This window comes from Littorina saxatilis, linkage group LG13 (assembly GCF_037325665.1).
Source record: "Littorina saxatilis isolate snail1 linkage group LG13, US_GU_Lsax_2.0, whole genome shotgun sequence".
Taxonomy (NCBI): Eukaryota; Metazoa; Mollusca; class Gastropoda; order Littorinimorpha; family Littorinidae; genus Littorina; species Littorina saxatilis.
Window position 1 is genome coordinate 10877826 of NC_090257.1, and position 12500 is coordinate 10890325.

The 12500-nt window shown below is 42.9% G+C and overlaps 1 protein-coding gene across 2 annotated transcripts in view; it reads left to right on the top strand.

The window, feature by feature from the left end:
* Nucleotides 1-12500, top strand: part of LOC138983588 (uncharacterized) — a 60521-nt gene that overhangs the window by 16956 nt on the left and 31065 nt on the right. For both annotated transcript variants that reach the window (XM_070356863.1, XM_070356864.1), the window contains exons 10-17: nt 392-490; nt 4484-4587; nt 5202-5267; nt 6272-6428; nt 7549-7657; nt 8056-8195; nt 9327-9483; nt 9772-9860. In XM_070356863.1, coding sequence (XP_070212964.1) covers nt 392-490; nt 4484-4587; nt 5202-5267; nt 6272-6428; nt 7549-7657; nt 8056-8195; nt 9327-9483; nt 9772-9860 — 921 coding nt within the window. The remainder of the gene's footprint in view (nt 1-391; nt 491-4483; nt 4588-5201; nt 5268-6271; nt 6429-7548; nt 7658-8055; nt 8196-9326; nt 9484-9771; nt 9861-12500) is intronic.

A 12500-nucleotide genomic window follows, 5' to 3' on the forward strand; every position in this document is an offset into this window, starting at 1 on the left:
AAGGGGGGGCAAATATAGAAGGAAAACACTCCGTGCCGAGCAAATGTGTCTGTACATGTCAGGTGTCCGCTCACGCCGGGGGCCGTACATTGCAGGGACTGCTGTATGATAATAAATGCACACACAAACACTCGACATGCGTGCACCTATTCACTATACACACACACACGCATGTACACAGACATGCACACACAAACACATACTTATATTTTAAAATGGAAAACAGGAAGAGCGGGGAGGGTCAGATACATGTACTTAGAACTTGAAAAAACAAATTATTATAAAGAGAAGCATCTTTCACATGAGCACGTTATTTTGATGTGCCTTCTGACTGGGTAATTTGATGTCAGTTTGAGGTTGTCATTTCAGTTCTTCCAATTCAAATTTGCAGGAAACTCGAGCTGTGATGAGACAGACGGCCGCAGAAGTGCTTCACGTGCACGGAACGTTCAAAAACATGACGGACTTGCTGCTGATGAGGGAAGCTGAGGTGAGGGCGTGGAGGTGGAAGAGAAATCAAGGTTGCCTGTAGAACTTGCGCTTGTGAATTTATACTGAAAGGCATAAATTCTGCAAATAGTGCATTGAACGATTTTGCTCTCAAACGAAAATCAGATTGAACCTGTAATTTGTAGTTGACATCTTGAGTGTCGGAGCAAATGTTTCATGCTGTCAGCGTGCGCTTTGCAGTATTGCTGATCCAGCCACAGCTCACTGTGCTAATAAAGACCATGGGCTGAACGGGAGACAATAACGTAAAAAAGATAGTGTATGGCTCTATGAAATGCAACTGGCTGTTTGGCTGTATCAGATATCGCAATCATGCCACGTCTTGATGAAGGAGAGAGACTCAGCAAGCGATTGGGATGCTTAGAGCTGGCCAAAGCATTGAACGTGATGAACACTGAACGTTTTCCGAAATCATTGCGCTTAGACTCAGTCACTTTTTTTGAAAAATTGTCATTTCATAATGTTCTATTCAAAATCAATAAAGCGAAGGTTTATAAACACTAAAATGGCCAATAAATAAAATATTCAAACATTGAAAACATTCACCACCGAGTTGATTTTTTTGGATTTTTTAAAGTTCAGTTTGCGGAATTTATGCCTCTCGGTATACAACAAGTCGCGTAAGGCTAAATGTAAATGTAAAAAAGGAAAGAGAGAATGCTTTATGTCCTACAGGCTAAATATTTCGCCTCTTAAGGACAAGATATGGGTTATATGATTTGAGTTTTACGCTCACACGGCTTTTGATGAGATACACAAGTGTATGCGTGTTTAGGTGGTATCAGCCATCTGCACTTATTGCAGATCCGAGGTGACACGGGGATGGGACATGGCTTCTGTCTCTGGGTTTGCACGTACAGTCGACCCGTGTCCGTCCCGGCCCGAATTTGAACCTGCGACCTTGCCATCTTCTGTTAATATATCTGGGCATTGTTTTGATCATTATTTCAGTCTATCAGCACTGGTGCGAAAGAGGGGAGAGATTGAGAGGATCCAGCCTACAACAGTGGAATGATACCCCCTTTTAAAACCACCCAATTTAAGACTCCCTTTTAAGACCTTATTTTTCAGATTTTCTGTTCATAACCTCTGTAAATTTACCTCCATTTTCAGACTCCCTCCATTTTCAGACTCCCTCCATTTTCAGACTCCCTCCATTTTCAGACTCCCTCCTTTTTCAGACTCCCTCCTTTTTCAGACTCCTTCCTTCCTCCTTTTTCAGACTTGATTATCTGAGGTTTGTGGAGGTCGTAAAAAGGGGGTTCCACTGTATAACTCTGTTGGGTTTGTGTGGGTTCTGGAAGAGTGAATACCCTTGCTTTTAGCGAGACAAACAATCTCCGTCAATCTCAAACAATCTCTCCCTTGTCCACATGTTTCAGACAGACCCCTCGCTAGTGACTGGCCTGTGGATTCGTTGTCTCACTCAAAGCAAGGGTATTTATTTAGTCTTTAACATGACGGGCGCAGTGGCGTGGTGGTAAAACGTCGGCCTCCTAATCGGGAGGTCGTGAGTTGGAATCCCGGTCGCTGCCGCCTTGGTGGGTTAAGAGTGGAGATTTTTCCGATCTCCCAGGTCAGCTTATGTGCAGACCTGCTAGTGACTTAACCCCCTTCGTGTGTACACGCAAGCACAAGACCATGCATGTGCGCACGGAAAAGATCCGGTTATCCATGTCGGAGTTCGGTGGGTCATGGAAACACGAAAATACTCAGCATGCCTACTCAACGAAAGCGGAGTAAAGCTGACTATGCTCTCAGAGTATAGTGTGGGGAACCCAAATGGGCAAACGAGCTCACACGTAACCAGAAAATTCTGGAACGCTGAAGAAGAAGAAGAAGAAGAAGTCTTTAAAGGCTTACTAACTCGCTCCCGTGTTTACGATGTGTAGTTTGCCCACAATCGATGTCAAATGCATCATAAGGCCATATAATGACGATATGTCGCAATGCGCGGACCATATACATGCATTACAGCTTGTTCTAGCCTCTGAAAAAGTGAGGATGTCAACAAAGACGCGGAGTTATTTCCCTTGCGTCAACGTTTCCTCTGTTGGCAAATCTATAAGCTGATACCATCTAGATCAAAATAAAAATTCAAATATCTCAACATTTAAGGGGTCCTAGACCACAATATCTTGCAGTGAACTTAATTTAGCATGTCTCCAGCTGTTGGTAAAGCAATTAGCGTGTATAGTCATCGAGTACATATGGCTTTAATTTAGCATGTCTCCAGCTGTTGGTAAAGCAATTAGCGTGTATAGTCATCGAGTACATATGGCTTTAATTTAGCATGTCTCCAGCTGTGGGTAAAGCAATTAGCGTGTATAGTCATCGAGTACATATGGCTTTAATTTAGCATGTCTCCAGCTGTGGGTAAAGCAATTAGCGTGTATAGTCATCGAGTACATATGGCTTTAATTTAGCATGTCTCCAGCTGTGGGTAAAGCAATTAGCGTGTATAGTCATCGAGTACATATGGCTTTAATTTAGCATGTCTCCAGCTGTGGGTAAAGCAATTAGCGTGTATAGTCATCGAGTACATATGGCTTTAATTTAGCATGTCTCCAGCTGTGGGTAAAGCAATTAGCGTGTATAGTCATCGAGTACATATGGCTTTAATTTAGCATGTCTCCAGCTGTGGGTAAAGCAATTAGCGTGTATAGTCATCGAGTACATATGGCTTTAATTTAGCATGTCTCCAGCTGTGGGTAAAGCAATTAGCGTGTATAGTCATCGAGTACATATGGCTTTAATTTAGCATGTCTCCAGCTGTGGGTAAAGCAATTAGCGTGTATAGTCATCGAGTACATATGGCTTTAATTTAGCATGTCTCCAGCTGTGGGTAAAGCAATTAGCGTGTATAGTCATCGAGTACATATGGCTTTAATTTAGCATGTCTCCAGCTGTGGGTAAAGCAATTAGCGTGTATAGTCATCGAGTACATATGGCTTTAACACCCATTCAAACCCAACAGAGTTAGTTCTGGAATGTCTTTTGAGGTCTGTAATGAGGGGGAGTGTTAAAATGTGGGTACATTTTTTGTTAGGCCTAAAAAAAAAATAGGTGTGGTTACGGTAACCCGACCTACCCTATTTTTAGGGGCCGATCCTATAACTTTTTATTACATTTGTAAAAAAATTTTAAAAAAAATGAGTGCAAAAAACGCAATGAAAGCGAAAGCGCCCGAGTCGCACACTTATTTCCCTGTCAAGTAGGTTTAATTTGTACACATTAGAAAAAAAAGTAAAAAAAAAAAAAAGTGATTGCCTACCTACCTACCCTATTTTTTTTGGCTATGTTACCGTAACCACACCTATTTTTTTTTTTGGCCTTATGCCTCAAAGGTAAAATATGAAAATACGCCTCTCCCCCTTCCCCCCTTTGTTTTTGTTTTGAAAATAATATTTGAAAGATTACTGGGTAGCTTGATTGATTGAGGGGTTGATTGAGGAATTCATTGATTGCTTGGGTGATTGAGACTGTTTGGTTGGTTTCCAGGTTGTGTTACTGGCCAATAGTGGTTAAATGCAGGTAAACATGTGTTTGAATTAGTTTTCTAAAAGTTGTGTGATACTAGACTTAATCTAAATGGGCGGTTCTGGTGAGGTCATGCCCCCTCTTTCTTTCGGCTGGTAACTGGCGCCACCTCGCGGCAAGATCACACGAGAAAGGAAAACAAACTTGCATTGGTCCCAAATAGCATATCGGTTTGGTAACAGTTCGTGTGTAAGTCGTGCATTTTATACGGTAAACAAACAATGGTCGGTTCTGGTGAGGTTGGTAACTGGCGCCACCTCGCGGCAAGATCACGGGAGTTGTCTTGCGTTACCACCCCAGAAGTGCTCATTCATCGTCCCAGCCAAACTCCTTATTGATTGAACAAATAGATAACATGATCGAGAAGTGGACTGATATAGATTTTGCCATCTTCTGTTAATATATCTTGGCATTGTTTTGATCATTATTTCAGTCTATCAGCACTGGTGCGAAAGAGGGGAGAGATTCAGAGGATCCAGCCTATAACCTCATCACAAAAAGTTTCTTCACTTCACAGCAGAATCGCAGCAAATTCAAGTAATTTCTAGCCTTGTTTACTTTAGTTTTAGACCGTCTTGTTCAGCCTCAGATAACTTGTTAAACTCTCTTTTATCAAGATGTTATTCTGCCCACGCAAAATAGACCAGTGCTCTGTATTATAACGATGTAAGCGCTAGATTTTCAGGCAGGGATCTTGATAGGATTTATTTTCTTCTGCAAGTTTGCCGAAATGGCCATCAAAGTTTTGAAAATTTATTGAAGCTAAAGGCAGTTCTCTTGATGTTCCTTCCCCCCCCCCCCCCCCCACCCCCCCCCCCCCCCCCCCCCCACCCCCCCCCCCCCCCCCCCCCCCCCCCCTCCATTGTGAAAAATGTTCGCCAGGTCTGCTGAAATTGTAACAAAGTGGGGTTTTTTTGGCTTTGAAAGAAGTTTTAGGGACTACCAATGCCGAATGATATATCCCTGTTAGGAGAATAAATTCTGGCGCCATTTTATTAGAGATTCCTTTGTGCTAGGGTTAGCTTGCTAACTATCTGGCTTTCCAGCCATTTGATTTTCATAGAAACATTCAACACAGACTCATCAAGACAGTACTCCCGTAACAGAAGGTCATACAGGTTATAAGAAAGAAGGATTATTGTTTTGTACAGGAAAGATATATGGAGTCATTCCCAGCCTCTGCAGCTCACCACCTCAGATGCAGAGGCAGAGGAAATGTAAGTATGTGTGCAAGAGTGTGTTTGACTATACATTCTTTTGTGTGTAAAACCATCATGTAAACCACCACAGTAACAGTCTGAAGATGTCAAAAATGAAGTCACCAGTACCAGAGACTGGAGCGTATTGTTTTGTCATAATTAATCATTGGCTCACGTAAGTGTAGCCTATGCGATGCTAACTTTTGTCTGTCTGTGCGTGCGTGCGTGCGTGCGTGCGTATGTATGTATGTATGTCTGTGGTAGAAACTTTAACATTTGAAGACGTCCCATTATGGCGTAAGAGGATTAGACGTCACGCGAAGGAATTACTGAAAGTCTCGGTCATTGTTATTTTGAGCGGGCCGAGACTAGTTGGCAGTCGTGTCCCTGTAAGTAGGCTACATGCAGACAGACAGATCTAGATCTAGTGTCTCGCTTTCTTGCACAGTGTCACCTATGCTTACTGTGTGTGTGTGTATGTGTGACGGAGTGATTGAGTTTGTGTTACTGTTTGTCGATTTCTTACGTGAGCCTTGAAGGCTTCGCCTCTTGTTGTGTTGTTTAATTCTGAAGTTTAGAACTTTTGCAGTCTATTTGTTTTTGTATTTCTTCCCTTAGAATGTAATATAACCGCTGTTTAAGACTAAGTTTGACTATAGCTGACATAACCGTGCCACTGGTTTTTGTGAGAATTACGATTGGTGTGTGTAAAGAAATACAATCGAGCCTGTTTCCGAAGCACATGTACGGGAGCACCTGTTTCCAATGCCCACTCGCTAGTGATTGGCCCCTCCAATGTTTGGCAGAGGTTTTGCAAGAAAAGGTCACTCTCCCTCAACACATACAAACCTGACGGAGTTATTTTTGGAATTTGTCTGTTGAACAGTAAATGTTCATCTCAGTCTTTTTCTTGGTTGTGTTTGTTTGTTCTCCTCTTCTTCTTAGCTAAATCTTCCATTCTTAATTTCTTTATGATGAAAACATTGACACATACATGTAAACTGTTATTTGTTCTCTTTTAGGGATGACATGGACACTGATGTTGAACTCATCACCTATAGTCACCTTCACCCTGCTGACCTTCAGAAGTTCAAGGCCGGCCACTTTGACCTTCCCCCAGCTAAGAGGAAAAAAGAAGCTGTAATCAGATATCGCAAACGAGAAGCAGAATTCTGGACGGTACAATGTCATTTTCATTATGGAGTATATCAGAAACACTACTTTATTCTCTGTCTATCTCTCTCTCTTTAATGTCTCTCTCTCTTTGTCTCTGTCTCTTGTCACTCGCTCATACACACACTCACACACACACACACACGCACACACGCACACATCATTCACACACAGAGATAGAGAGAGACACACACAGACAGGTAGAGCGAAAGACGGACACATGCACGCATGCACACACAATTAGCATGTGCACATGCACACAAAAGAAATAAAAAAATAAAGAGAAGAGGAGCACGTAGGGGAGGAAGAGATGGGGAGAGATAGAGACAGACAGAGAGAGGGTGTCAAATGTTATGACAGTAAGCGTAGAGTGCTGCCCTGTCACGTAGTCTCAAACCAAATTGGAAAACCAAAGCATCATCATTATAATCATCCTCATCTCATTAATCATCCAAAATGATAAATTGTCCTTGCTCTTGTGGCCCTTCATGCCCGGAGCTCTCATGGTGACCTTGGTCTCAGTGTTCCTGTTCGATCCTTCCCTGAATAGTAGTTCTGCTGTCAGCTTCAACGTGTGACGTTCTGGGGGGTCGATGGAGGGACGTGGTGGCGGTCTGCTCTCTGGAGGGGACGCTCACTCAGTCTGGCTCCGCGACTTGAAGTCAATGTCGTTTGTAGGGGGCATAGTAGGTAGTGGGCTGCGTCCGTTAGCTCGGGACAGACCCACTACTGAACACTGTCGAAGTGACTCAGCAGAAGTGCAGTGTCATCTTCCGATTGTAGCCTACCGCAGCGGCCCGACATCCCCCCCTGGAGCGTCTGTAAAATCGACAAGTCTGGCAGCGGAACGAAATTCAGAGGTTGTTGGAGCAGTGAGTGCAGGGACGGGGCGGTGTGAGAGCACAACGGGACAAGGAACAGGTGTAAAGACAAAAACAAAAAAACAAAAAAATGTTGTATGTGGGAAAAAAAAACTTGTTTGTGAAAGGGAGGTGAAAAAATAATTTTTTGTAATTTTGGTTCTTCGGGGGAAGGGAGGGGGGGGGGGATAACTTTTGATGCATGCAGTAACTTACATGAATATTTTTTATGTTGACTAATTTTTTTCTCTCCACTGTGTTCATAGGGGATAGATCCAGGTTTGTTCACCATAGAGTTGCCAAACGTCTGTGACGGAGTTCTGTGTGTGCAACCCTCCCCAGATGGTACCTACGTAGCCATGGGAACAGCAAACGGTGGGTGACTGTTACATTGCTTTGGGTTGAAAAAAGCTAATGTTGATAAAAGAAGCAATTTTTTGAAGTTACATTGACTTTTGCTTGCCCCTTGGGCTGCCATTTTAACCAAAACGGTGAGATTAGAGCCCTGGTGGTTAGGTCACATAGCCTAAATTGACATATGTCTCTCCACCCACCCACCATCCATCCATCCATCCATCCATCCATCCATCCATCCATCCATCCATCCATCCACCCTGATGGCCCAGTGCTTATGTTTGTTTCTTGTGGGTGACATAGTGCTAATGGTGTATGATTTCATGGCGACAACTACAACTCAATTGCCCTTCCACCAACCCACTAAATGCATCCACCGTCCTTGTGATTTTACAGTGCTTGTACTTTTTTTCTTGCAGGGGATGTACTTGTGTACGATGTGAGGTTAGAGCCGTGGCGGCTGGGTCGCATAGCTTACAACAACTCCAGGAACAAGGAGGGCACTGTCGATGTTTCCTGGAGTCTGGATGGAACCAGGATTGTCTCTGTTCATGAAGGGGTTAGAATATATACTTTTAGTTCATCTTTCCTTTGTAGTAAATGCCGTCCTTATCGATTGTTATGGTAGGTGAGGTTTTTGTCTGTATAGAGTGTTTTCTGGGTCAAATCTTTACTTGAATGGCAGTTATTCCTAAAACTACACTGTCCCTCTTACGTGAATGGGAGAAGTTTTAATATGGCTGTAGGCCAGAAGACATCTGGCACTGTGAAACTGGCTGTAAACTTTTTTTTTCAAACATTGCAGCTTGAATGGCAGTTATTCCTAAAACTACACTGTCCCTCTTACGTGAATGTGAGAAGTTTTAATATGGCTGTAGGCCAGAAGACATCTGGCACTGTGAAACTGGCTGTAAACTTTATTTTTCAAACATTGCAGTTTCTGTGATGATAATTAAATGTTGCTTTATGCCCTCATGGTCAAACCATAACGGGCATGCTCTTGGGTGTTACTAAAGTTACCCTGACTTTAGATGATGTGGTTTTGAGAATTTTTGTTAATTGTTGTTGAAGGCCACCGCAAAAGAGGGAAGGCTTTCTTTTTGTCACTAATGTGGTTAGGCCTAAAAAAAAAATAGGTGTGGTTACGGTAACCCGACCTACCCTATTTTTAGGGCCCGATCCTATAACTTTTTATTACATTTGTCAAAAAAAAAAAAAAAAAAAAACCCAGTGCAAAAAACGCAATGAAAGCGAAAGCGCCCGTGTCGCACACTTATTTCCCTGTCAAGTACCCTAGGTTTAATTTGTACACATTAGAAAAAAAAGTTAAAACAAAAAAAAAAGTGATTGCCTACCTACCTACCCTATTTTTTTTGGCTATGTTACCGTAACCACACCTATTTTTTTTTTTGGCCTTATGACTGGCAGATTAATTCAGTTCTATTCTGTATCCCTCAGGGCACGATGCAGGTATGGGGCCTGGAAGGAAAGGCTGCCATGCATTTCTCACTAATGTGGTTATGACTGGCAGATTAATTCAGTTCTATTCTGTATCCCTCAGGGCACGATGCAGGTATGGGGCCTGGAAGGAAAGGCTGCCATGCATTTCTCACCAATGTGGTTATGACTGGCAGAGCGGACACCAGAAGTTGACTGTGTGATTTATTCAGTTCTACTCTGTATCCTTCAGGGCAAGATGCAGGTGTGGGGCCTGGAAGGACCGGCTCTGGGCAGGTTGGAACTGCGCGCCCTGCAGCTGGTGCCCGATGAACAGGGCAACATGCCGAAGCAGCTGGGCCTGATTGGTACTCTGGATGTTGAAAACAATGACTTCACTTTTCAGTTGGGTCAGTGTGGTTGGGGGGTGGGGGTTTTCAAGGGGGGGGTGGGGGGGTGGGGGAGAACGTGGATGGGGGTAGGGAGGAAAGGGAATGACAGAAAGGTAGGTGGTTGGGTTAATACAGCAGTGGTTGAAAATGAATGCATACTTTACAGTTACTCTGTTTATTTGCTACTCTATCTTTTTTTCCTCAAAAAAATGTCAGTGACTCTGCTCTGAAGAAACCAAGATGAAGTGTTCAGTATTGTAACAGAAAACTTCAAATAATATAAAAAAAATATATGTCTTGTTGCAGGTCCAATGGCAGAGTCAGAAGTTTTGACGGAGAATGTTGGTCCTGTGAAGGGATCCTTCTATCCGAGTTTCTCTCTGTTTGGAGTACAGGTTTGTGTTGCCCCGCAAACTTATTTCTTTCTGCCTGATTGACAGTGACTGCTTTGGTCTCCTTCACTGTTTTTGTGTATTTGTTTCCTCCATTATTTCATTTTCTCTCTCTCTCTCTCTCTCTCTCTCTCTCTCTCTCTCTCTCTCTCTCTCTCTCTCTCTCTCTCTCTCTCTCTCTCTCTCTCTCTCTCTCTAGAGTATATATGTGGCCATTTCTGCGAAAAGGGACCCTGTTGAGCTAAGCCTCTGATTGGAGAAACGCGGGGTCAAAGTTAGAGCAAAATGTAAACAAACTTTGCTGTGCTGACTGATGCCCACTTCAAGTTGAATTTCTAAAATGTTCAATGAATTATCAGCGATAGTACAATGAACAGCAATTTAAAGTAATGGAAAATAGTCTTGGGATCAACATTACAAACTTCTACAAATGTTTATGTTCATTCCTCCTCAGGAAAAACACATCGAACCGATGACAAGTTGACTGCGATGATGCCGAAAATGCCGACAGAGTGTTTTGTTGTGCTTCGAGAAAAAAAAATTTCGTCGCTAGTTTTGGTCAAGTTAAAACAACTTACCTATTTTTTTTTTAATGTTTGACAGTAAGCTTAATATAAACTTTCATCTGGAAGCACATTCAGCAAAGTGATGTAGCCAAATCATCACACAGCTACATTTCACTAGACGGATCTATACGCATAGTTCAGGTAGATCTGACTTTCACGCGACCGTAGCACTGTACGAAAAAGCAGACGACAAATGCAGTTGCCCGATGAAGAACAGTTACTCCCCGTTTACATCTTTAGTTGCTTCCCCTGCTAAAGTTACTGATATTTAGATCAGTGGTTACTGACTGGGGCATTCTGTTCTTTGCAGCTGTGAATTCTGATAGTGGAAGGGCAAGTCAGTCTTCTCAGTTGAACACGGAATGTTCTGCTGACAGAATTCACTTTGGGATAAGACAACGATTTTGTTGACGAGGTCAATGCTGTTAATTCAGAATAATTTTGTTGCACTTCGCCCGGACATTATTTTGTGACTCCGAAGTCGAAGCAGATCTACTTTGATCACGATGGTGTTGTAAAGGTTCATGATGACAACGCACACTACTAATCGGTTAAAGAGTTCTCCAAGAGCATAGGCCTATTGCGAAGCAAGGTCTTCCTCTTCCTGATCGTTTGAATGCCCGGACATCGTAAATGAGAACCTGTTGCTCTTACCGTTTGCTGTCTCCACTTAGATCTATGACAGGCTACAATTTCAGGTAAGTTACCATAGACTGCAGTGTGTGTTTTGTGTGTGTGTGTGCGCGCGCGCGCAGCTTGTGTGTGTGTGTGTGTGTTGTGTGAGGGTTTCTGTATGTGTGTGTGTGTGTGTGTGTGTGTGTGTGTGTGTGTGTGTGTGTGTGAGAGACAGAGAGAGAGAGAGAGAGACAGAGAGAGAGCGAGAGAGAGAAAGAGGGGTAGATACAGGAAGAGAGATGATAATGACAATGATGATTTTGATGATGATGATGATGATGATGATGATGATGATGATGATGGTGGTGGTATGTGTGTACGTGTAGTATGTTTTTAAACTCCTCTTTTTTTTATTTAACCAATGTTACTCTCTTTCTCTCAGTTTGCTGGCGTGGAACAGCAAACAAGTCCAGCAATTCACCGGACAGTGCAACAACAAAAGACAGAAGTGCCTGGCCACAAAGCAGGTGTTCGACAGAATGGGGCAACAGCAATGTCCAGCCGGTTCCAGTTCCAAGGAAATCAGCATGGTTTACCCTTGGGACTTAGCTCAGTAGGTAAAGACATATTAATACTTTACAATTTGTCAGTACTTTAAAAAAAAAAGGGGGGAGCAATACAGTTATATTTGTGTTTATGTGCTGTTTTCTCCAACAAAGAAGCACACACACAGACACACACACACAGACAGACACAGACACACACACACACACACACACACACACACACACACACACACACACACACACACACACACACACACACACACACACACACTACATTTTCGATAATGTCACCATACCATACCAGCTTAGAAATGGCAAGTGGACAGGTACCCAAAACCAGACTTGAGCTGTGCAAATAGTGGTTAGTAAATAATATGTTGATCAACTCTGTGGTTGCCTTTGTTTCAGAGAAGCAAATCGTCTACCTTGCGAATGAGGTAGGGGTACAGAGGAGGGTAGCAACTTCAGTCTTCGGCATGGTGCATCAATACTTAGGCATGCAGTTTTGTGTGTGAATGAACAGCACAAATCCATTTTGAAAATGTCTTGATCGTCGGCCACATCAAGTTCGACCCTGATTGGCATTTCAGTTTGTTGAAAGTAAAGGGAGACGTTCGATAACAGAGTGCACGGATGACATTTTCAATTCAGTGAAGTGATGGACAGACTGACAGACCCACGTGTGCAAGGACACACAGCACCATATGTTACTTTCTACAACTGGAAGCTGTATTTACCAAGGAAACTGAACAATTAATCCTTGTTATGAAATTTAGAAGTACCACAACTTCAAGTCGACAAGTGTGTGTGTATTGTTTTCAGCAGACAGCCTCAAATAGTTTGTGTTTGTATGTGCGTGGGTGAAGAAAGAATAGAACATGGCGGGGGGAGAGGTA